Genomic DNA, 27071 nt, shown 5'->3' with positions numbered 1-27071 from the left:
TCTGGACAGTAACTCCCCTCTCCCAACCCCACACCCCTCTTAAAATACACAAACGTTTTGCCTTTATTGTTGCACACCCCAAAAAAGTCGGTCCCCGTTTTGACCCCCCAAAGGCCCATTCTGAGCCAGGAAAAACCCTGGATTAGTGCATCAAAATCATGTATCAATTATTTTTATAATACAATACGTTATGAGTTAAAAGTGTTATCCATTTTATTTTCATGCCTGCAGCTATAGTGCAATATTATCCATTCATGGGTCTCAAATCCATTCAGGCCTTCAGGCATTGAATTCTCGAGTAAGTTGAGTCTAACAGCAGATGACACAAAGTATCAAGTTTACCGTTCTAGCTGGGACCGAACCAAACCCCAAGTGCGCTGTAAACCAAAACTAGGGCCTAACATTTTCTAAGAAGCTGCAGAAGTTGATCGTTATTATCTTGGTCCGTCACTTTGAGTGACACAATTAAATACCGTTTCCCAGTTCAAGCATTATCTATAAAGTATATCCTTAAATATTTAATATGATATTATACTTAATCAGTAAACAATATGAGTATACGTGTGTGTTGATAAGAGCTGTGTGTGTGTGTGAGTGTGTTCTTTACCGGAATGAGCCGTATTCAGGTGGAGGCTGGTATCGGACGTGGGGCATCTCCCTCGAGTGCTCCCTCCCTCTCTGCTCCAGGTAAAAATGGCTTCCAGGCTCCTGCTGCTTGGTGGGTGAGACCATTCCTTCAAAAGGGTAGTCTGGAGGCGGACCGCGATGCTGTGGCTTGTAGTAGTCACCTAGCGGCCCTGGTGGGGGCAGAGAGGGGGAATGTGTGACGCTGGTTACAGGAGCATGGGCCTTCACACCGCTGGTGGCCAGGGAGAGCTGCATGAGTCGTTCACTAAGAGACCGAACGTGTCCTTGTTTTAGATCCTTTAGCCCATCATCTTGATGCACCTTCCCTGCACCACTGACTCGCTGCAACGTGGAACGACCTTCAGTGCGCACCTTGGTGCTATTCCCCCCAGTGACGTAGAAGGTGGGGAGAGAAGGCTGCTGGGGCTGGTTGTTCTGCGGCTGAGGAGGAGGAGGGCCGTGACCACGGAAGTATTGTGACTGCACTTTGGCCTCTTCGTATGTAGGGAGGTCCTCTGGGTTTGGGCACTGCCCTTGGCCGCTCCCACCACCTCCACTGCTGCTTCCACCTCCTCCAACTCTGGTAGAAGCTAGCTTTTCTATGCCACTGTCTGTCTGCAGCTCCTGCCCCTGGGGTTCCTGACGAGCAATGTGGGGTGTCATGGAGTGATCATCAGAGAGGCCTAACTGTCCCTGTCCTGAGTAACCTCCTCCACCTGCTCCTTGTTGTTGTTGCTGCTGCTGTTGCAGCACATAATTGCGGTTCATCTGCTCCTGCAGGAGGCGCTGCAGGACGGTGCTGCCACCACCTGCTACACTGTTGCTGCTGTTGGACGACTCCTCTACTGCAACCCTCATCTCCGCCTCACGCTGTCCACGCACCTCATGGAAGGACAAACTCCGCCCACGTTCAATACTCCCTGATAAGATGAGGAGGAGAGAGTGGAGTGATTGAAAGAGGAAATAGTAAGTAGTGTGCCGAAAGGATGAGAATTCAAGTGTCAAATAGAGTGACAGAAAGAGGGAAGTTATTCCAGAAGTACAAGGGGACAAGAGAGAACAAAAAAAAAGGATTGAAAGCATTTAAATCAGAGATGCACATAGACAATCCACCATCATCCCTGCCTTTCAACCCCCACAAAGACATTTAAAGATCCACTGATATATGACACAGGATGAGAATGGAGGAAAAACAAGTTCTAAAAAAAACAGAGTAGCCAAAGCAGCAGCAAAACCCAAAAAAAACTCAATCCACTTAGAATTGTTTACCTGGCTCTTGTGACAATGAAGGGAAAAGGTCTCAGTGCAGCCACACAAAGAGTAGCATGTATTGTACAAAAACCACAGTGGTTTGATGACTTAAAGCTCCTGTCCAAAGTTGTATAGTGCATTGTAGTGTGTAATGTATGTTCTTCATGTTATGTCTGTCAGTGTCTGATGAATGGACTATCTGTTTGTGTCATTTGTCTGATGTCATGTCATGAAGTGCGACTGTGCCGCAAACCCAACTGCCCCACGGGGACAATAAAGTTTTCTACTACTACTACTAAATCCAAATCCACAAAATCCTTCTATGTAATTTGGGGGAGCAAGTGCATGTAAGCATCTAAAAAGAGTGAGGCATTGATCAACTTTACAGAAATTCAGTTTAGATGAGCCACGCTTTGCTCTGGTTCTAATGACACAATAAGATGAGTATTTTGAGTATTCTTTGTTGCACATATCACACGTTATATAAACCATTATTGTTGCCAAGGATACCATTTGAAAAGGTCACACCCTGTCAAAACTGAAAAATCAGTTATGTAAACTGTTTTGTAATATTTATGAACATGTATTTTCAATCAGATTTTTGAAAAAAAGCTTGTTGAGACACCCAACTTTGATATCATGTATGTATTTTTTTCTTTTTTTTTTTTTTACAATTTTTAACCAGCTTTACAGAGGCTTTAACTGTTCCTGTGGATATACTTGTACATGTATGCATGTATGTAGATAGATGAATAAATCTAAAAAATAAAATGCAATTATCCCATTTCATATATTTAGGGCTCTATGAAATCCGTTTTATTTTTTTCCAAATTCCGTTTTAATCTCATGACTTCCATTTTTTTTACAATTAACACTCATTTCGTCATCAGAACGAGTGTCTAATTAATGCGAACAAATAATATTCGAACAATTTAATCTGATATAAGACTAAATTTAAAATACATCACAACATTGCACTGTTTTTAGTGCTTAAAAAACCAAAAACAAATTTGTTGGGTAGGCTATAACAGAAAATAAAGCCATTAATTTTGTGCTTCAAGTGACATTAAACATTAAATAATTATTTTTACATAAATACCATAGGTCCATGGCTTTTACCTGTGGGACAGCGCTTCACCCAACAGCGGGGTGCAACACCAACCTACAGTCTATTGTGCGACTGAGAGCTAGTTATCATTAGCATCAGCGTTAGCCGACATCACGGCAACAGTTGAATAATGTATTACATTTCACAAGTTACACTACATGAAAACAACGGGCTGTAGACGCTAGAGTTATAATTGCGTGTAGGAAACAGTGTTGAGACTGGAATTTCGTACCGCAGCGGCCGTTCCATAATACAACACTCCCTTTAGCAAAGGCTGAATATAAGACCTCCCTGTGCTGTGTATCTGCGGGACCGAGTGGCATTAATAACTTAAAAACAGTAAACGTTTAACATGATTACGTGCTTTTAGATGCTTTAATCATATGCCGAATTTATAAACAGACCATATTATTAACAATAAATTCAGTTATGTACATGCAACAGTTACGTATATGGATAAATTAATAAGTAAACATTGAATAGACAGATTTGTAAAAGGGGTTTGGCGCCGTGCGTTACATTACCGGTACTGCAGCCAGGCTCTACTTTTCACGGCAGTATTTTAGTCTTTAGATGTCGCCAAACCAAAATTCCTCCCTAGTTCTGCTTTAATTTCAACTGTGTTGTTTCCCTTTGCCTTGGAAATTGAATTTAACCAAAATAATGGCGAATTCCGTGACATTCCGTGTTAACAGCAGATTCCGTTTTTATTGCCCGATTCCGTGATTCCGTCCGCGTTTTCGTTATCGCGGAAATCATAGGGCCCTATATATTGAACATTTTAGTTTTAACAGCACAATTTTATGAGACTGTATGACACTACATCATTCACAAAAGGCTACATTTGAACCTCCAGCATTGTCAAATTCAAAATCACTTGGGATGTATTTGTTGTGTTACTGTGTTTTGTTCAATCTTGTACTAATAAAATAATTATGTTATTTTCCTTGGAGGTCAAACCTCTCTTCTACTAAAGACGATACAAATCCCACATGTAACCCATTCAGCAAGAGATTTAATCTTGTAAAACTGTTTATAACATATTTTTTCAGTCTTGTGAAAAAAGTGGAAAAAAAAGTTATTGTAATTTAGTTTCTGCTTTTTGTTTTGGAGGGCAGTGTGAGCTTCATCTTTGGGAGGTTCTTCTGACAACAGTAAATGTTAGCAAATTCATATTCATACACCTTTTCCACAAAGAAAAGAAAGACATTATTAGCCTACATCTAGCGCTCTCTGTTATTCTTCTCATTCTCAAGGAGGAAGATTCTTTTTTCCGAAACATCTGTAAGTAAAGAAAATCACAAAGGAAAAGGAAGACAAAAGTAAAAATGTTAGCTTTGGTGGTATTCAACACATGGTTAATTGACTACAAGCTAAAGAGACATAAACACAGTAAAGAAAATAATTATTGATGGAGTATAATGTAATAAGCAATGCAAATTCAGATGCACAAAAACGTTTTGTAAACTGAAGTGACTTCCACAAAAATCATATAGTAAAAGACATGAAAACTTAAATCTCAAGATTTACAAATCTTTAGATTAGACATTAATAAACTCTGATGTTTTATAAGATACAATGCATAACTTTTCATCCCCAGATTTTGTCAATTTAAAAGGTCACATATTATGCTAAATGCACTTTTTAAATGTGTTCCAACATATCCATGGGTCCACGGTGTGCCTAGAGACTGCCAAAATATAAAAATAAATAACAATCTCTCCTTTTCTCACTCTCCCCCTTTCTGAAACCCCCACCCCTCCTCCCCAATATACTCCAGTCAGAATTCTCCTCGTTTCTGACCTCAAAAACTGGAAAGCCAGAAGCTTCCACTGTGCAGACCACACCCGTATTTCTTATTGGTCCACGGCCCTGACAGACAGAGGGCGAGGCGTATCTGGCTTCGCTTCCGGACAGGGGGCGGGGGGAGCTCAAAGATTGTATATTTACGAGGGGAGCTGCAGCTCTTTTTAAAAAATAGGCCATTGTGAGATTAGCTGAACATCAGCATAGTACAATAAATTATCTGAAAGTTTTTTTCAGCAAACAATTAAAGAAAAACGTATTAGGGACCACTAAGACCATATAATATGGTGTATAATAGTACCGAAAAGTGTATAATATGGGAGCTTTAACCTACGCCACCACATATTTTCAGTTGGCAACACTTTTTTGGGATTTGTTTTGCTCAGCTGTCCAAATACGTATACACTAAAAGTAGTTAGTTTTTACGCATGCAAATCTGCATGAATAGAAATCAAGTATTATTAGTCTCCCGTTTTATAAATATATTTTAGTAATAGAATTAAGATATGTTTCATTTAAGGTCTCATATTATGCACTTTTCTGTTAATATTATATGGTCTTGGAGGTCCCTAATATGTTTTTCTTTAGTTGTTTGCTGAAAAAAACGTTCAGATCATTTATTGTAGTATGCCTGTATACCCTGATTTTCAGCTAATCTCACGATGGCCTATTTTTGAAACCGAGCTGCAGCTCCCCTTGTTTTATATACAATCTATGAGCTCCCCCCGCCTCTGTCCGGAAGCGAAGCCATTGGCCTCTGCCCATAGGTCCATAGCTTGCAGTGCCTGTTACCCTATGCTGTTACCACGGTTAGGTTTACCCATGAGAAGAACCATGTCTAGTGCTAGTAACGCAGGAGCTCAGCCGCACTTTGAACAGTTTGACATGACCGATCCTTGTCTACATGAAAGACTTTGTTCATACAGATGCACTGACAGCCACAAGCTAATGGAAACGGCATGTTCACAATAAAAATGCGGCAAAAGATGGAGGCTACTGCGAAGCTACTCGGGGGCTAACGGTTAAAGATAACACTAAAATCAGTGAAAAAATTAGCTTCAAAGTTAGACGTCTACACTATTACCTTCCAATGCTTTGTCTTGCTAAACACGAGGCATTGCCAGACTGCTGTGGGGAATCTAAATGGGTTATTATGAGCAAAAGCTGGATGCTTGTCCCAAAGCTAATAGCTATACATATTTATTGGTATTTTTGCCTAATAGGCAAAAATACCAATAAAAACATTTATTTAAGTTTCACCGTTTGAAAAAAAGCACAAGTAGCTTCCTATCCGTTGTGTTTTTAAAAACGAGGCATTAATAGGCTGCTGTGATTAAGATAAATTAGTGGATTATGAGCAAAATTATTATAATTATTATTATAGTTGGTGTATGCAACATTCAGCATGCTTTGCTGTACCACAGGCATCTTGTCGCTTAGCGAGGAAAACAAGATGGAGGTGAAGGAATATTTTTACAGAGGATATTGGGGCCGTGGACAGGGTTTTTCCTGCATAGAGAAAATTTTGGCGCCCGCCAAAGCGGATTTATCCAGCGCCAAAGGAAAATCAGGAGCGCCAAAATGATAAAGATTGAGAATAAATATAGCTATTTAAAACCTCTCCAAATTCAGCCCAATTTAAGTCATCCTTCTTGAGGGGTTGGACAATAACTTGAATTTCATTTTCGATTACTATTACGGCTTCCCTCAATCATGAAAACAAAATAATCGTTATTAAACTATCATTGTTCCACACGCCGGGGCATGCAGGCTTGTAAATGCAGCGAACCCTTTCAGCCGAGCGGTGCGCTTGCTCGGCCCCTCCCTCACCTGATAATTTTGCTATCGGCTGGTCCAGAGAGTAGGAGGGAAATGTTGCGCATTGCCGGGGTGAAAAACTTCTAGATGATGAGAATAAAAGGTAAAACTAATTGTGTAGTCTGAAAACACTTCAGACTCACAACAAACTAAAATAATGTGCAAGATTTGTCACGCGCGGACACGCGAGTAACGTTACATACGCGACCGCGAGACAGAGACAGAGAGAGAGAAAAAGGTATACGACCTGATCTGCACCTCTAAACATCCCGACCAATTTGTTTATTCACTTTAAGTCGAGTCATAGTGGTCTATGACCAAGCAATCACTGAATAAAAAAACACAGGAAGTTTAAAGCTCCTTGACTCCTGCCACCACAACTGTCAACACTACAATGCAACTGCCTATCCACCCTGCTCCTTGACATAAATAAATCATGCCCTTACATTTAATGCTATCAAAAGACGTGCCCTATCAACACCATTTACAACTGGTTATTTTTATTTTGACATATTTTTTTATTCAATTATTAAAAATATGTTTCACTTATTTAGCCTATTTCTATTCTCCCTGTTTTCAGTTCAATTAGGCCTTTGTTTAAAGACCAAAGTCATGGTGTTATTAGAAAAAAACCTTGTTAAAAGTAAAATAAATGCATAATGATTAACTGTCTTTAATAATTGTGATAACACAATGTGATTACTCAAAATAATCATGATTATGATTGTTTCTTTCTTCTTGCAATTGCCATGGTTTAGATCAATTAGAAACAATTAGGGCCAGTTTCACAGACATGGATTAAGCTTAGTCCTGGACTAAACGGAATTTTGAATGGAGATTGTCTATTGAAGGTACAACTTAGTCCAGAACTACGCTTAATCCATGTCTGTGAAACCGGCCCATAGGTAGGCCTAGTCATTATTAGTATTTTGACTTCATATCTACAGGTTGTTTATTGTGATTTCATAAGCGTCAGTGAGCTCCATGGTTACGTAGTGATTGACAGGCTGACTGAAATGCTCTTGATCTGGACAGAAACTCCCCTCTCCTTAACCCCACACCCTCTTAAAATACACAAACGTTTTGCCTTTACTGTTGCACATAGTCGCGACTCCAAAAAAAGTCGGTCGCGTACTGACCCCCCAAAGGCCCATTCTGAGCCAGGAAAAACCCTGCGTGGACCAATGAGAAATAGGGGGGGGGGGGGGTTATCATAGACTACTGCACTGTGGAAGTTTCTGGTTACTAATGTGGGGGGAGGTGGCTTTTCCTGTTTTTGACGTCAAAACTGGGAGATTTCTGACTGGAGTATATTGGGGGGAGGGGTGGAGGTTTTCAGAAAGGGGGAGAGTGAGAAAAGGAGAGTTTTCTTTTTTTATATACTTTGGCAGTCTCTAGGCACACCGTGGACCCATGTTTATGTTCAAAAACATCGAAAAAGTGCATTTTGCACAATATGGGACCTTTAACTCCCATGTTATGTGACCAATTGGCTCAATTTTTCTTCAGAGGCACAGAGCAGATAGAACTCTCCTTGCAGTCACATGCAAAATGTAGTTGCAGAAAGCTGTATCTTTTAATATTTAAACAGTCCTTTAAATATCACAGATAATAGCTATCTCTGAAGAAGCTCTTGAATGGTTTAAATGGTATTTAACAATGTGCCCGTTTTTTTCCATTCATTGTTGAGTTCCTTGAAGGGTCATACCTCAGACATGTCTTACCCTCCCTCACATGCTCTCTTTAGGGCACGTCTGCCAGTTTGACAATGCATATCATTGCTATACTGATGATTTAAGAAATGTAAAACAAATTGATGGTTGTAAATTAAAATTCTGCATTAAGAGTACTTTTAAATCAGCATAAAAAAAGAACATGATTAAGGTAGGATGCACACCAAATTAGTTTGCATATATCTATAAATGAATATTGTTGATTCTTACAGTATTAGTTGTCCAAAGATGTTTTACACTTTATGATAAGCTTTCCTTTGGCTTATTCAACCACTGCAGCCATCCGCAGGCAGCAGGACCAATGTTTATAAATCTTGAGTCTCTGATTTGAGAATTTCAACACGAGAATGCATTGTTATTACGCACAGCTTTCCACTGTGTTTTACTTCATTGAATTACCTGCATAGGACACCAGGCTGCTACAGAGTAGTACAAACCTCTGCAGAAATCAGACTGGTTGGTAAGAACCATGTATTATGTCTGTAAATGTAAGAAACATCAGAGCTCCATAATCCTGTTTCAGTGTCTTTAAAAAATATATATATTAGAATTTTTAGGCATTTTTATGCTTTATTAGACAGCTTTGGAGCGACAGAAATTAAATTGGGCATAGAGTGTAGTGACATGAAGAGAGCCGGATTAAAAAACACAGGGTCTTCTGCTGAGGACTGAGCCTCTAGTAGGGGGGCGCTCTAACCACTACACCACGAGCGCCCCCGTTCTATTGTCTTTTAAGGTAATCTTTTCAGTTTTATCCTTGATCATGATGCAAACACTGCTATATTACATTAAATACAATATCATGTGACCATTTGAAACATGAGGTGGAGCAGAACTATAACTAAAATATAACCAGCTTCAAAAGGCACAATATTTGGTTTTTGCTGCAGAGTTCACATGCTTTATTACCACTGAAACACACATCCAGTGTCTACTGCGCGTCTGCGTCTGACTTTTTTTTGTGCAACCGTGTTAACACACTACAGTGGCCACAAATTCAACCTCCGACGCCCTGCCGATGCCCGTCAGAGGCCGGGCTGCAGCGATGCTCTATTTCACCTCAGGCTCGGCTATTTTTCTTGGGTCTTTAACTGATAGAGAAATACTCTGTTGACAGTCATACCAGCAGCATTTACTGTAGTTTCACAATTTACCGGTTTGTCCCTTTCAAAATAAAACTTCCCACAAGCGAAAATGTGAAAAAAATAAATAAAAAAAGGCAATGAGGAACACAAATTACTGTCAAAACAAAATGTTAATCATATGCATCACAAAATGACATGAAACAACTTCATATTAATGGGAATTATCTATGAAAACTCGATGTATAAAGACGGGGCTTTTAGGGTGTATTCACACCTGCCGTGTTTAGTTCGGTTGGTGCGCATCTTTCAGGCAGGTGTGAATACAGTAGGGCTGTACGGTATGGTCTAAAACAGTGGTTCTCAACCTTTTTTGAGCAAACGCCCCCCTAACCTTACCGAGATACTCTAGCGCCCCCCCCCCCCTCCCCTCGCCCCCCCCCAAAAAAAAAAACACACAAACACACACACACAATTAAGAATATGTTTTGGCTACATCCTCTATCAACAATAAAACATATTTTCTGTGCTGTTTTGGTTTCTTATAAGAATTATTTAAAAAAAATCCCAATATGAGCCTGTTCTATGATAGGCAGATTTAACCCGCTGTCAGTTGGCTGGTTGCATAAAAAGAAAAAACACTATCAGCATTGGTTGTAATCTATTTTTTCTTTTTAATCAATAGAAACATTGAACGTAGGTAACAACATGTGTCATTTTATAATGGAAAAAAACAGGTGCACATCACGTGAACAGCATGCACATTGTATTAATTATGAGGTGAATAACCGTTAACTGTTCAACCAATCACGAAACAGAACGTGCACGAGGCCTAATTAGGCCTATTTAAGTTGGGGATGTAAAATGCAACGGTCATTTTGTGAAGACGCTCAGAGCAGCTGGATAATAAATTAGTGAGAGCCCTGCGGTTGGTGGCCCGCTGCCAGCGCCTTGACGTTGGGACACTGAGACGTCAATTTCAATCGAAGAGCACCAGAGCTGACCAGGTTGAGACGGTTGCGATATTTTGACTGCATGTGCAGTGCTTGGCTGAATCCCTGCTCAACGAGATAGGACGTGGGGAAAGCGAGGAGGAGAAGGTGGACTCTCTCCCACAACAGAGGGAAACGCTGTCCGTGTGCTATCCACAATGCTCGCCAACCTTCGCTGCTGTCATAGGGCTGCTGTACAGGGCTTCAGTGAGCCTCTCGCGGTGCACAGCGTTTAGTATATCGTCCCTCTCCAACATATGAGGGTTGTATCTTTAACATGGTTCTGCTTGTGTGTTAGTTAACTCCATGCTTTGGCTGATTACTCTGTGTTTTCTCCACCTCAGAGACAATAGTTAGTTTAAGTTTGAATCTCGCTGCGCTAGCATTAGCATTAGCAATATCAGTAAACGTCATTATACTAGTCTGTGATTGGCTGATTCCTCTGCCGCTAAGGCTTTGATTGGCTGGTTGTTCTGACTCAAAGACCTCTGATTGGCTGTCTGCAGAGCCTTCTCTTTTCTAAGGCTGTGACAGTCAGCAGAACATTGGAGAGAATAGTTAAAAAGAGGTCGAGGGGTTAGAAACATGAAAAGTTAAAATAGGCTGTTTATTTCAGGTAACCTAATTTTGCAGTCAAAAGATTTATAAGATTTTTAAGAAAGTTTAAAATATATTTATTAAAAAAAAAAGCTCTCGTGTCCCAGCCTGGTCCCAGCGCCCCCCTAGGTTGTACGAACGCCCCCCAGGGGGCGGTACCGCCCCCGTTGAGAAACCCTGGTCTAAAATGTATATCACGGTATAATTTGAAGCATAGATGGTAACGGTATTATATCACGGTATATTCATTTATCTTTAAATGAATGCTTGTGAAGGGGTAAAATACTTATTACTGTAGGCCTATACTCTTTCTACTGCTTATAAAATAAATACAATTTATATTAACAAGTAGAGCACAGTAACACAACATAGAATAAATTATCGAAATTGTTCAAGATGTTTTTGACTAATCAAAAACCAAAAAGTGTTACACTTGCCCCCGGTCAGAGGGATTTAAACAACATTTATTGTGCAATCTGCAAGGTTCTGCTCTGTGGATGGGTAGGGAAGGGGGTCAATATGTTTGTATATGTAAAGCACTCTAAGCTGACTTTTTGTGTATGAAGTTACTCTATATAGTAAGTTTGATTTGACTATGACTCACTGGGAATGCTGATGATGCTCTGGTGGCTGCCTTTTCTTTTACAATCGGTTTCTGATTCTATCATCTCTTAACTTTCATTTCAGTTTAAACTCCTTGTGTGGTGTTTATTTTTTATAAAAACTGACATGAAAACCACGCGCGCACAGAACAGTTTCCGCGAGTGGACAAGCTTCATCGCGAGCAGGGGCGGGCCGTCCATTGAGGCAAACCAGGCAATTGCCTGGAGCCCCGGGGCCCCATAAGCCCATTTGGGGCCCCCAAAATGCCCTCTTTATATTTTGCCCCATATCTATTGTTTTTTTATAAAAAATCTCTTCACAATAGTATCACCGGGATGTCTAATTACTCGCGTTTTGACGGCCTTTCTGCCAACCGTGCACCCCCCTTCAGTCTGCACTACATGGACTATTCCATTACACATTACGCTCATGACGCTGCACGTTCATGACGTAAATCCAAAAAAGTAAATAGCGGGAGAAGAGAGAGACGAGATAAACCTAACCTACCTATACCAAAATGAAGCGAACATACGAGAGCGGGTCACAAAACAAACAGAAGAAGGACCAAAGTCAGGACTTAATATCAAAGCTGCCGAAGCTATTAAGCTTTTTTACAGCACCCAGCGCAGTGGCAGCGGGACCTGAGACGGAAGAACAGCTGTCTACATCATTAACCGGTAACGTTCCAGCTCCTACTGTCAATCCAACAGGTGGCTCTGGCTCAGCCAGCAGCTATGCTAACAAACTGATGGAGATAATTAATGGTGCAACGGATCACGGTTGATCCGTGGTCCATTCGGACCAACCCTCACGGTTTGGGACCCACGTGAACCGCGGATTGGATGCATATATGCTAAAAAAAAGACGCCTGTGTGTTCACGTGATCGGCGATCGTGTATTACAGAACAGTTAGTGGCGATCGGGGCCAGCCTCTAGGTCTACTGTAGGCTACTGACAAAAATCATACAACACATTGCCTGTATTTTTGTAACAATATTTAGGCCTATTAGTTTAGGCTATATTTGGCTGCTCCACTTTAAGTCAGCCCAGCCAGGCGATAGTTAAGTTTCAATTTCGTTTTCACCTCAGTGTGTAACAGCTGTTCAGAACAACAGCTGATAGGCTTGCAGGAGTCAGTCTAAAGCCATCAATGATCAATTTAAGTAAAAAAGCAAAATAAAGCTATCTCTTCCTCCCTCTATCTGTGTATATTTCTCTCTCCCCTGCACACTTAGTCACTACTATCCATGCTTAAAGAAGGCAGGGTTATAACCTAATTTTTTATATTTGAAGATTTTATTTCAAATAGGCCTAGACTCTGTGGACACAGGCTATTTTGTAATTCACTGTGTATTTAAAAAATAAAACAACACATTTAATTGAAAGCAAAGTCATATTGGTCTCTAGAATTTTATCCAGGTTAGTGGCAATCATCAACTTCCTGTCAGAGAGAAAGCTTCCTCTGCGTGGCCCCTCTGACACACTTAATGAACTAGGACTAGCTAGGCAATGGACATGTCATGGGTCAGGTTCAGTTAATGGCTCAGTTTGACCCTGTGATGTGTGATCCTCTTAGACCAATCCAAGCTAAGAAAGCCTCTGACACGTACCTGAGTAGTCTCATCCAAAATGAAAAAAAGCTAGTGACTTTTGTTCATCCCTTGTATGGAGTATCTCAGTGTGCGCGATATAAGGTACATTAGATGCAAGGGCCCCCAAATGACTGTTCGCCTGGAGCCCCAAAATGGCTAAGTTCGCCACTGATCGTGAGGACGCATTTCTCACCGGGCTGTGAGTGAGGAGCGCAGCCTGACCCTCTCTAGGCGTGTGCCTAGTGTGAATACACCCTTTTGGCGCACTCACACTAGGCAAATTTGCCTGTTCCGTGCTCCAGCATGATTGCCCCCTCTCCCCTGCTGGCCTGTGCTCACACTGCTCGTGGCCTGGGCACGATTGCACCTTGCCTACGTCACCGTGCGCATTTAGGATTTGGAGCAGTGGCGGCTCGCCCATAGAGGGCGATAGGGCGCCGCCCTCCTTGAGCCATATCAGCAAAAAACGAAAATATAATAATGAATAATAATGATGTTTTTTTTTTTTTTTGTATTAATAATCATAATTTATGATTTCAATACAGTTTTTACCTGCATCTAAGTCTGAATATCATTGTACAATCAGCGTCTGTGCTCTGTACCGTCACTCTGGGGCGATGTCGGGCTGGTTGAAAATCGCCCCCAGCGCTCTCATAGACATCAATGTAAAACTTTTTTTTTTCAAACTGCAAGCCTCGCAATGCAATCTCTATGGGTTCCGGGGGTGCTCGCCCTAACGTGTTGTCGTCATACGTACAGTAAACAATAAACCAATTACAGTGACTAATACAGTCACATGTCCAGTATGCAGCCCAGAGCGGTCATATTCAAGACCAACACAACTTTATATCAACTCAGGCTAGGCTGGCAAGCTACTTACTTGATCGGACTCGGACTAGGTCTTTCCCAGACAAAATGTAACCATCAAGCAAGTATCTACCAAGATGGATTGGGGGATCTTATAAACGCGGATTTTCACGGGGCTCGTTTGAACGGCTAACGAGGCTAGCAGGATGCTAATGCGCTAACGCTCTGTCCTGCTGCCGCTGCATGATGATATGGACTGTATACTGGCTTTTTATCCATCCTGATGGCAGCACAGAGACCGCATGGATAACTTTGGGTGTCACCCCTATGCATCATCTCTCAGAAAAGGTAAAACAAACATTAAACATCAATCTGCATATACGAGCCAGCGCCGAACGGCGATCAGCTGTTGATCGTCGTTTAGCTGACAGCTGCTTTCACCGTCCGACATAAACCCGCCTACCAAGTGCTGTAGACAGTAGTAACCCAAACCAATGTGATGATTAGCACTGTTAATGTTGCACATGCTATGCCAGCATCCATTTTTGTCTCCTAACTTTTAAAGGAAGCCTATCTGAGGAGCACACTGGTAGATGACAAGTCATCTGTGATGGCCACAGCCGGATAATTAAATCATTTTAGAGCTAAAATAATTTTATTCAAGAAATTAACTAACTTAATTTCCAAAAATACTGTACAGTGCAATGCTTGTCTAATGTTGCCAGAGTGGTTATGCCAGATGAACAGGAAAAACAAACAGTTAAATGCAATATGACATTGTCATATGCTATCTGATTTAGGTTAATTTTGGTTCATATTTCCCATCATGGCAACAATTGCCCCCCCTGAGATTATTGTCAGGAGCCGCCACTGATTTGGAGCATAGTCTACTTGTAGGCTACAAATATTCCACTTCCACATTAGAGCAACGAGAAACCTTAAGCTATTGTTTTTTTTAAATGTAGCCTTGACGTAATAGGTCGCGGTGGACAGTCTCATATTTGTGCAGCACGCTGTTTATTATTAATATGACGGCCCGTCATCAGACCATACGTACCGGATGGTTTTATACACATCGATCGCTCCATCAGGTAATTCAAGTCAGAACTTTTTGTATGGGCAGAGATAGTTATTTTAAGTGTCTTTATAACGTTTCTTGTTAAACCTTAGTGTAGGCTACTGTTTCCTTATCACCGGACCGCAGAGTCCCGCAGTGTGTTGTTTTGGGTTCGTCTCCACCGCCATGCGTAAAGGCAGTATTATGACAGCTGACGGGAGGAAAAAGAAAAAAATCATCTGACGAACGTGAGTAAACACGAAAACCTTTTTGCTTTGCTTTCTGCGCTCACCTATTTAGCTCTCTCCCTCTTTTATTAGCCCACACACACATTTTATGTACAAGTCCAAGTGGTGAGCAATTCTGGTGCCGACTAGTAAGGCAGCGGACGTTAACGGTCTATGCATCCTTAATAAATTCATGTTAGGAACGCCGCCTGTGCGCGTGTCATCTCATTAGCAGCTGTACTTTGGCCACGGCACACCTCTCCCAAGTGTGCCGTGGCCAAGGAAGTGTTCTGTGCTGGATTACGGATGGTGTGGTCACACTAGCCAAACGTTCTAGACTTTAGTATGCAAATGAGCTCGGGCACGTAACAGCGGCCCTAGTGTGAGTGCGCCCTTAGAAGCAGCGCTGCAGCAGCATCAGCAGTTGAGACGTTTCATGTGTGGCCGAGTAAAGCGAGAGGCAGCAGTAACAGACACAGATGCAATCCAGAGCCATGTAGACTGTAGATGCACTTTCTCCAACTATACTTCAACTGCCATTTCCTGCGGTTCATACCTAACTCTTCTCTTTCTGGCCTGTGCGCAGCCAGCTAGCAGCAGGATGTTAGTAGGACAGGGGACCAAAACAAAACAAAAACAGCAAAAACAACAGATATAAAGTGACTTTAGACAATTCATTTCCTATTTCTTTGCAATAAATAGATGCCATCATTCAGCATTTCAGGTATTTTTCAGTTAAATTGTTGATCACCACAAATACTTATTTCCGTCTTTTTGATTAAAAATATTTCTGTATCAGCACCCTTCTAATGTACACAATGGGTCAAGAATAATCCGTTTTCACTCTATTATATTTCATGAATATCTTGGCTTTGATTACCAAACATTATTTTTTTTCCTAAACCTTTTCCATGTTTCTCGTGTACAAATTATTTAGAAGTAAGTAAAAAGTGCATAGAAGAAATACTGTATATGAATGTTGTTAAATTATTATTTTGGCAGGTATTCCAAACTAAAACATTTAATATTTGAAACACGCTTGTTTGACAACACAACAAACACATATCACTAATTACTCCGTTATCAAAATGTTGTGAATGTGGCCATGCATGAAATAACATAAGAAATTAATACCGGTTATTTCGACCTATGTTGTGTATCAAAGGGTTAAGAAGATAAAGGCAATGACGTAGTCAAGAGTTAGTTATTTTAGGTTAGTTATTTTCTTTTAGGGTACATTTGATTCTGTTTAATAATTTCCTCTGTAAAATCTTATTTAAAGAATCCAGATTGTTTATGGCAATGTCTGAAATTTTAGGAAATAAACACTTGCATAGAGTCAGAGGAGATGATTGATACTTTTTTGAGGAATGCTCCCTCAAATTGAGTTCCTGTGGATCATAATACCTCTAAAATAGCATATGGAAGGTCAGATAGTGTAGAATTAAGGTGATGTCAGTTGTATGAAACCTGTCCTCCTGTGTGCTGCACCTTACACAAATCATTAGAAATCAGACACACAGTATATCTTGTCCGAAATATCTTGATCAGTAAAGGTTCATTGCATCTATCACAGCATTTGTTGGTAATTCGCTCCCATTTTTTTTTTATATCAGTGTCAATTAATTACATCACAGATTGTAGCTCAATCTTTATTCTGAGAGCCAGATGCATGTTCGGAAGCCTTACGTTAACCATGTACAAATGTTAGCCATCTGACTGCTACGTTTGGCCATTGTTTTGCATCGACTACTAAACTGTGAAAAGTTTTCGGGGCGACTGTGGCTCAGGTGGTTAAGCGGGTTGGCCAACGATCCAAGGGTTGGTGGTTCAATCCCCGCCCGGCCATCTGTGTCATGGTTGTTGTGTCCTTGGGCAAGACACTTCACCCACCTTGCCCTGTGTGAATGTGTATGATTGCTGTATGTTTGAGGTGGTGGTCGGAGGGGCCGTTGGCGCTGAATGGCAGCCACGCTTCCGTCAGTCTGCCCCAGGGCAGCTGTGGCTACTCTCGTAGTTTACCACCACCGGTATGACTGAGTGTGAACGAATTGAACCAGGAAATGTAAAGCGTCTTTGAGTGCCTAGGCAATAAAGCGCTATATAAAACCTATCAATTATTAAAATGGTTTGTTATTGGTTATCCTTGGTTAAGTGATCCATTTAACATACTGTAGGCTTGAAAGTATGTGAACCCCTTGAGCCTTTTGGAATTTTATTTATTTTAACCATAATTAATTAATTTTTATCAATACCAGTATTTTTTATATGAAATAACAGATGTTTGTTTATCAATTCAAAATTTTTATTTTCCGGACAGATTAAAAAATATATTTGCCAACTTTTGTATGTGCAAAAGTTTGTGAACCCTGAGCTGCATTTCCTAAATTGAGCAGGTTAACACAATCAGGTGGGCCAAAGTGAGTGATGAAATGGACCAATGTAATGAGAGATCTTAAGGGAAGAAATTGGGCGGTACTAGATAAAACAGAGATCAAACCAGGTCAGTTTAGGCTGACCAAAGTGAACCCATACAGGTCAGACATGCCAAAAGTGAAAGAAAATCTCTCAGGAATAGAGTTGTGATGTTGCCCATTTGTCTGGGTACAGCTATCAATTAATTTAAAAAAATCGGTCAACCGTGAGGCAAATCATCTACAAATGGAGAGAGACTGAACATCTGCCTAAAAGTGGACTCCCTTAAAAAATATCCACAAGCGCCACAAGAAAAGTGATTTTTCAGTTAAAAGCCAACTCAAACATTACATCTTGTGATTTAAAGACCTCTCTTGCAGCATCTGGGACAGATGAGCATGGTTGCACAATAAGAAGAAAACTCAAGTCAACATGGCTTTCATGGGAGGGTTGCTGAAGAAGCCTCTCAAAAAAGAACAAAACTGCTTGTCACAACTTTGCTAGAGAGCACCTGGAGATATCTGAAGTCTTCTGAAAGTCTATTCTGTGGACATATTAGTCCAAAATTGAACTGTTTAGTCATAACCAAAACCGCCATGTTTGGGCAAAAACGCAACTCTGCCTACCACCAACATAACATTCTCCCAAGTGAAGAATAGTGGTGGCAAATGGTCTGCAAATCTCCAGATGTAATGTTTGGGTTGGTCTTTACCAGAAAAATCCCTTTTCTTGTGTTATTAAATCTGTTATTTCATATAGAAAATGCTGGTATTAATAACAATTAATGATTAATGGTTAAACTGAATACAATTCCAAAATGCTCAATGGGTTCACATACTTTCAAGCAGCACTGTATTTTAAATGTTCTTCTACCACACAACTTGTATTAACAACTCCTTTGCCCTTCTTTTCTTCTCGCCTCCTCTACATGGCGCTTTTCCTCAACTCTGCTCCACTCACTTTGGGACCTGGTTCCTTACTGGAGGTGTTTCCACATTATTGGAAAGTTCCCATGATAGCACGCCTCTCTGTAGCTCCCCATAGAGATTTTGGCGGCAAACGTTAGCAGTTTATGAGTTTCTACTCTGTCTTCATTGGGCTTGTTTTTGCACATTTAGCACCAGATCCACTAAGAATGGATTGCGTGTGGCGCACTAACATATCCATGATTTGCGGCGAAATAGCGCCCGCAATCTTTGGCAGCTAGGCGCATTTTTCCCTCATGTTGCTATGAAGAAAGTCTTGTCCCGGGCACGGGGAAGACACGCGGCGGGCAGTAACGGGTCTCTCCCCCAGGAGGACCGTTGCGTTTACTCGTTTACACACGGTGTAGCAGATGCTTCAGTAAGATGATTGGCCAGGATTTGATGGAGCTCGATGTTTTTGTCGGCCACCAACGTGAGGAACGGCTGTACTTTGTTGAGCAACCAGGCCGTAGCTGTCCACAAAGTCAGTTTTGAAAGAAAGTTGAACAAGCTCCACTCTTCCCATTTTCTGACTTTCCCAATATCTACCTTGACTCCCCCTTACCTTCCCACTCATCTTATCTCCTTACAACTTACTCTCCCACATTTAAAAAAAAGTCTCCTCCCTCTTATACCTACCTGTATGGCTATGTCAAGGGCATCAGTGGCAACAGCTGCACATGTTACTATGTTGCAGCAGACCCACCAGGATGTTATGAGTTTGAGCAGGAAATGCGGCTTCTGATGATGTTGTTGTGGGTGGAGGTGGTCCAGTGTAAGGTGGCCTTATGGTGATTGGTTGTTCAGCTCCTGGTTCTGGACTTCCTGCAGACTCAGCAGGTCCTAAAGCCTCTCCAAGATGTGAAGGTGCTGGGTAGCATCCCAGAAACCCAAGAATTCTGAAATAATTGAGAATATTTGTTTTATTAAGTGCAGTGAATTGAGGGCCTGCACTTATTGTTTTCCACCATAATTTTTAAGTGCAGGTCCTCAAGTATTGAGGTATCTTAGTGACATGAATAGAAACATGGCCGCAACTGTCTTTGCAAGAGCGGCCCTTTGCTAGTGATTTGCCACAACGGCAACAGTCGTTAATAATAATATTTTACGGAAATGTGCATCGTAGTCCCCTGAGGCTTCGTGAGAAATTTGTAGGGCTGGCCCGAATTATTCGAATATCCGAGTATTCGTTTGTTAAATTAGTATTCGGAGCTCAATTCAGTATTCGGAATATTCGTTTTATTTATAAAAAAATTAAAAAAACTTTTTAAATAATTTTTTTGCAAAGGTAGCTCAAACTGCAGTATATTTTGTCAGCAAATAATATTTGGATACACAAGTTATAAAACAATTGTAAAATACAAATTAGACACTCATTTAAAATATATTATCAAATTGTGGTGGTGGGGGAAAGTGAGCCAAATGCTGTGGGGGAAATTGAGACACTGTCTCACTTTCCCCCACCATGAGGCACAAGTTAAGGTTAGTCTTAAACATATTTAATGTAATATTACATGACATATGTTTTATTTTAATGTCATACACATTGTAGAAAAGCCATCATGCCAAGGAAATACACCAGGAAGACGACCATGGGCAACCACACGGAAAGAGCACCTTCTCATCTTTCCCTGTAACCTTCAGGGCTGGAATGTAGAGTAGGCCTAGTTGTAGAGTATGACAGTCTGATGTTATAATCCAGTTGGGTCTTCTCCTGTGTTCTGAGTCCCAGGCTGTTCTCGCTGGTTCTGATTTTCCTATGCTTTGACCCCCAGACACTAGCTGGCTCTAAGGGTCCTGTGTTCTGACCCCCAGACTGTGTTCTAATCTAACTGGTTCTATCTTTCATTTGAATCTTATTAAAACCTTTTGAATTATAATATGTTGTATTTGATTTTGTTCAGAGTTACTTTCAAGTGTTTAGAAAATTTGCTTTGACCAAACCCCATCATTCTTTTACTAGTCCGACACTAGTTCTGGAATGTGTGGTTAGCTTTTAGGATTATAACTGTTACAATATGTGTTGTTATGGTAGTTTCAGAGTGGAAAGTGGTTTACCCCCAGCTGGTTCACTTTACCCCCTTGATTTTCCTGGTCTGGCTCAGTTTACCCCACAGCTGGGGTAAAGTGAGCCACATGCCAACTTTTTTTAAAACAATCATATTTTCACTGCCCTTTGTCTTGAAAAAATTCTACTAATGCCCATTTCTAGGAAACATCCTGAATTAATGGGAAATGTGTACATTTGAGTGATGAATCATTTTAGCTTGCTTAAAGGGGAGCAAATGTAAAAAGTGGCTCAGATTACCCCGTTCTTCCCTATAAAGAAAAGCATAAAAACAACAAAAAGTAGTAATAATCTTCACAGAGCGAAGATAATGCACTCGTCGAACTCTCCCCCTCCCTCCGTCTGTCACGGCATGTGCGTAATAGCGTCACTCAAAAAACAGCCAATCAAATCGTTTGTTTACTGGAGGAGCGGAAGATTTGGAATGAGAAAATGGCTTTCTCGAAAATTAGGAAAGTTGACCGCGAAAACATGGTCTAAATTAGATTACAGAAATGATGTTTTATTTTCGAAACATGATCGGGTGATTTTGCAGTGCAATGCACGCAGCGCGCTGCACGGACAGACAAGCGTTTCCTGCAGCGCTGCTGCCTTGACAACGCACGCTTCGTTATCGTGCGCCCTGCATCCACGGACGGATTATATGCGTTATAAAAAGCCTGCATCCACTCAGTATGTGAGACAAAACAGAGGCACCTGATGATGCAGTTCGACACTCCGAGTTCACCGGCTCGGTTCCCTCTGACAGCGCACCGCCGCCACGCCCTCGCCCCCGCACCGACAGTTCACAGCAAACGACCCGTTTTGACAGTTCGTCCCCGGCCCCACAAGAGTTAGATACAAAGTTTGTACTGAAATAATTACAACGTCGGATAGCAACAGGACAAACCTTTTCAATCAACTGAAAAGAAAGTCAAAGGATGAGGATCCACACAGTAGGCTACAGCCAGCAGCAGCAGCACGTTCTAACACCAGACCAAAACAAACAAGCCACTCCATATGAAAAGACAAGTAAGCTCTGGAGAGAGGTAACTGCAGTCATGTTTTACCTGGCAAAGGATATGTATTTTAAGTTATGACAAAAAGTTAGTTTGAAAGAGTCTATGTCAACACTTTTTAATGTCCAGTTGGTTAAATTGCACACACAGATTAAATCTGGTTTAAAAAGGTAGGCCTTCTTTTTCCTGAATGTTTTTGAGGTGCATAAATGTGTTTATTTAACTAACTTTAGCCTATTACAGGCCTAGGCTACATGTCATTCTTAGAATTGAATCATTCATAAATCTGTACAAAATAATTTTGAGGAACCTGGAATTAAACATAATAGGCTACTACCATATGATTATCAACTAAACTGTTGCCCTTGAATTGACTAAAACTTTTTAAATAATCTTAACCAGTATGAAAAATGAATTGGGATAAAAACAAGATCGTGATCCTGGCATAAAATAAAGGTAATATGATATTTTTGCCATAGCACAGATCATTAGCCTGTAATATTTTGCATTAAGTTGCATTAAGTGTCTGTTTTGTGTAAGTATGTGCTACTTTATGCCTTTCCTTGTCCATGTTAAAAGTAAGCTATTTTGAAATTGAAAGTAAATGTGGTAAAAATTATCAGGAGTTGTGCGGTGTTGATCATATTTGATAGATAAGGGTTCGCTATTGGATTCAGACATTATGAGGTTCGGACCTTTGCTGCAAGACACTTTTGGTTACTGGACCCATTTCAATTTTAGTTGAAGACCCCTGCTCTATAGGCTACCACAACATTAGCGCGATTTCGGAAGGAAAGGTAATGCTTGGCGTAATGCTAACGTTAGTTTAGCTCAGCTGTTTGTTTACATTCAGCGCTGCTATTGCCCATCATCAACCGTGACTTGCTTGCATCATGGGAATAGGCGGTCAATAATGGATATAATATGGACACAAAAGACTATCAATATTGGATCTTTGTATGGATTTATAAATCGCCGAAAATATGCACGTTCCTGGATGAATTGATAAGCTCCTGTACAGGTTACGATGGCGCAGAGGACAGCTGATTTGGAACGGAAAAACAGCTGTTCGCCTCCACGGGGAAAAAGTAAGGAACTCCGACTTTACTACCGTTCGAAAGTTATTAAAGCATCAACAAACTACGCAGCTTGCTGTCTAGGTTCAGTGAGTACATTGGCATTATTAATGTTGGTTTGATGGTGTGTTTTTCTGGAACGAATATCCGAATATTCGCTCGGAAAAACCAACGAATATTCGAAGCCTGAAAAATGGCATTCGGGCCAGCCCTAGAAATTTGGTGTTGATAGAGTAAAATGTGAGAAAGTTGTGGTTAAAAACAGGTTTTTAAGTTTAAGCTAATTAGCGAACAATATTCATAGGCGGACTTATATGGTCCAAGAGGCTTTTTTGTAGAGTACCCTTAAGTGTACCTGTGTAAGAAATTTCAAATCATTCGGAGTTACGGTGTGAGGGGCGTGGCCTCTCAAACTTTTTGCAGTCGGTGCTTAATAACAGGGCCCCCTTGTGGAAAATCCCAAAACTGTATAATAGCACACCAAGTGGGGTAGGGACGAATGTTCTGTGAAATGTTTGCATGTCTGCGTGCAACGGTGTGGGAGGAGTAGCGGCTAGAAAAATTTCATGGAAGAACTAGAAATCCCGCGGAGATTTTGAAAGTACGGGCCGCCCGTGTAAATCGGGGAAGGAAAAAAAATCACGGCCGACCCCTGCGATCCGAGAGACTTTACCGTAGAGCGACGTGAGCTGTACATGTCTGACAAATGATAAGTCGATCGGAGTCAGGGGGAAAGGGGCGTGGCCTGGCAAACATTGCATTTTTGAATGACGTTTTTCGCATTTGTGGCGCCCCCTATGGGTTAACCCCGACAAGCTTAGAGGGCCACGCTAGCACATGTCTTCTGCACATATCCTGCAAGTTTCATGATGATAGGACCTACGGTCAATGAGTTATGGCCAATTTGTAATTAAGCCCCGCCCCTGCGTAAACATTTTAGTCAATGGCGGCCATGTTTTCCAAGCTATCCTACTGATATTTTTCGGAGACGTGCGTCATAGCCCAACGGGGCTTCGTGAGACATTTGGTGTCGATAGAGTAAAACTTGAAAAAGTTGTGGTTAAAACCCTGTTTTTCAGTTTATGCTAATTAGCCGAAAATATTTCCAGGTTAACTTTTATGGTCCAAGAGGCTTTTTTGTAGAGCACCTTATCATACAGCTGTGTGAGAAATGTCAAGTCAATCGGACTTACGGTGTGCGGGGCGCGGCCTCTCAAACTTTCTTCAGCCTGGGTTTAATTATAGCGCCCCCTAGCGGAAATTTAAAAAAAATTCTGAGAGGCTATATTGTAGAGCACCATGAGCTGTACAAGTGTAATCAATTTCAAGTGAATCGGAGTCGGGTGACATTTGTGGCGCCCCCTATGGGTTAATCTCGATAAGCTTAGAGGGACATGCTACCACATGACTTCTGCACATACCCAGCAAGTTTGATGATGATAGGACCTATGGTTAAGGAGTTATGGCCAATTTGTGTATAGGCCCCGCCCCTTCGTAAACTTTTTGGGCAATGGCGGCGAAAAAAATAATCATGGCTGACCCCTATTGTCCGAGAGGCTATATTGTAGAGCACCATGAGCTGTACAAGTGTAATCAATTTCAAGTCAATCGGAGTCGGGTGACATTTGTGGCGCCCCCTATGGGTTAACCTCGATAAGCTTCTATGGACATGCTACCACATGACTTCCGCACATACCCAGCAAGTTTGATGATGATAGGACCTATGGTTAAGGAGTTATGGCCAACGTGTTATTAAGCCCCGTCCCTGCGTAAACTTTTTGGTCAATGGCGGCCATGTTTTTCAAGTTGTCCTACTAATCTTTTACGGGTATGTTTATTGTAGTCCCCCGGGGCTTCACGAGAAATTTGGTGTTGATACAGTCAAATTGCAGAAAGTTGTGGATAACGCGCTGTTTTTCACTTTATGCTAATTAGCGGGAAATACTCCCTGAAGAAATTTTATGGTCCCAGAGGCTTTTTTGTAGAGCACCTTAACACACACCTGTGTGAGAAATTTGCATGTCTGCGTGTAACGGTGCGGGAGGAGAAGCAGCTAGAAATTTGAGGCAGAATAAGAAGAAGAAGTCAGAAGTCAGAATAAGTATGGTGGAGAGTAATAATTACGGGCCCTCAATACATTGAGTGCGTGTAACGGTGTGGGAGGAGAAGCAGCTAGAAATTTGAGGCAGAATAAGAAGAAGAAGTCAGAAGTCAGAATAAGTATGGTGGAGAGTAATAATTACGGGCCCTCAATACATTGAGTGCCCATACTTAACTAGAAAATCCCGCAGAGATTTTGAAAGTACGGGCCCCCCAGCACCGACCGCCAGCCCCGCATCGGCGGCGCCCCACCCGCCGGCCGGGCTCAAACGCTTCTACGAACCGCCGCTGCGCGCTTTCCAAACTCCAGTCCCAAGTTGTGGCCAACTGAAGGTTGCAATCGTGGCAAATCTGCAGAAAAATGGCCGCTCTTGCGAAGACGTTTTCGTTAAGGGCTGCCATTTGTTTTTTAACTATCTCGCTAAAACTTTATACACATGTGTATGTTGGTCCCCTGATGCTGTGTACACAATTTGGTGATGATAGGTTGGAAATCCACGAAGTAGATGTCACTTGACTGTATTTCAGGTTATGCAAATTAGGGAAGAAAAAAAAATCATGGCTGACCCCTATGGTCCAAGAGGCTTTATTCTATATTTCAAGTCAATCAGAGTGAGTGGGAAAAGGGCCAGTCAAACATTGCATTTTTGAATTATGGTTTTCGCATTTGTGGCACCCCCTATTGGTTAATCTCGACAAGCTTTGAGGGACATGCTACCACATGACTTCTGCACATATCCAGCAAGTTTTATGATGAAAGGACCTATGGTTAAGGAGTTATGGCCAAAACTAAGTAAACCTTTTGGTCAATGGCGGCAATGTTTTTCAAGCTATCCTACTAATATTTTGTGTCTCTTAGTCCCTCGAGGCTTCGTGAGAAATTTGGTGTCGATACAGTGAAATTTGAGAAAGTTGTGGTTAAAAACATGTTTTATCGAAACATAATCCCAGGCGGATTTATATGGTCCCAGAGGCTTTTTTGTAGAGCACCCTCAAGTGTACCTGTTAAGGGCTGCCATTTGTTTTTTAGCTATCTCGCTAAAACTTTATACACATGTGTATGTTGGTCCCCTAATGCTGTGTACACAATTTGGTGATGATAGGTTGGAAATCCATAAAGGAAATTTCACGTGACTTTTTTTCAGGTTATGCAAATTAGGGAGAAAAAAAATCATGGCTGACCGCTATGGTCCAAGAGGCTTTATTGTAGAGCACCATGAGCTGTACATGTGTAAGACATTTCAAGTCAATCAGAGTTAGGGGGAAAGGGGCGTGGCCTGTCAAACATTGCATTTTTGTATTGTGGTTTTCGCATTTGTGGCACCCCCTATGGGTTAATCTCGAAAAGCCTCCCCAGGCATGCTACCACACGTGTTCTGCACATATCCCCGATATGTGCAGAAACTAAGCCCCGAAACTAAGTAAACGTTTTTGTCAATGGCGGCCATGTTTTTCGAGCTATCCTACTAATATTTTACGGACGTGTCATAGTCCCCTGAAGTTCCGTGACTAATTTAGTGTTTATACAGTAAAATTTCAGAAAGTTGTGGTTAAAAAACAGTTTTTCAGTTTATGCTAATTAGCGGAACATATTTCCAGGCGGTCCCAGAGGCTTTTTTGTAGAGCACCCTCAAGTGTACCCGTGTGAGAAATTTCAAGGGAATCGGACTTAAAGGCCTACTTCACCGGTTTGAATATGAAGGTGTATTGAATTCTGAGATCCTATGTAGTATAAATGTGCAATTTTTTTTTAAATTGGTTCATCCTAGCCTGAGAAAAGGCAGAAAGAGTTTTTTTTTTAACCCTATATTAATCTTACTGTGACATCACAGTAAGATAAATATAGGGTTAAAAAAAAAATTACTTTGTAAATATTACTGTGATGTCACAGTAGGAGAAATCACAGTAATATTTACAAAGTAAGGTTTTTTTTTAACCCTATATTTATCTTACTGTGATGTCACAGTAAGATTAATATAGGGTTAAAAAAAACACTCTTTCTGCCTTTTCTCAGGCTAGGATGAACCAATTTCAATTTTTTTTGCACATTTATACTACATAGGATCTCAGAATTCAATACACCTTCATATTCAAACCGGTGAAGTAGGCCTTTAAGGTGTGAGGGGCGTAGCATCTCAAACTTTTTTCA

The 27071-nt window shown here is 41.1% G+C and overlaps 1 protein-coding gene across 3 annotated transcripts in view; it reads right to left on the bottom strand.

Moving 5' to 3' along the window:
- Positions 1-27071, bottom strand: part of amot (angiomotin) — a 167060-nt gene that overhangs the window by 120213 nt on the left and 19776 nt on the right. Inside the window, exons 2-4 of one of the 3 annotated variants that reach the window (XM_080041217.1) lie at positions 19320-19579; positions 4208-4268; positions 608-1547 (exon numbers count right to left, since the gene is read on the bottom strand). In XM_080041217.1, the coding sequence (XP_079897343.1) occupies positions 608-1547; positions 4208-4268 (1001 nt within the window). In that variant the 5' untranslated portion in view covers positions 19320-19579. The remainder of the gene's footprint in view (positions 1-607; positions 1548-4207; positions 4269-19319; positions 19580-27071) is intronic. The other 2 variants (XM_080041218.1, XM_080041219.1) reach the window with 2 other exon arrangements.

Source organism: Ammodytes marinus (assembly GCF_949987685.1).
Source record: "Ammodytes marinus genome assembly, chromosome: 14".
Lineage (NCBI taxonomy): Eukaryota > Metazoa > Chordata > Actinopteri > Uranoscopiformes > Ammodytidae > Ammodytes > Ammodytes marinus.
This window is presented reverse-complemented; position numbering and strand designations above follow the sequence as displayed.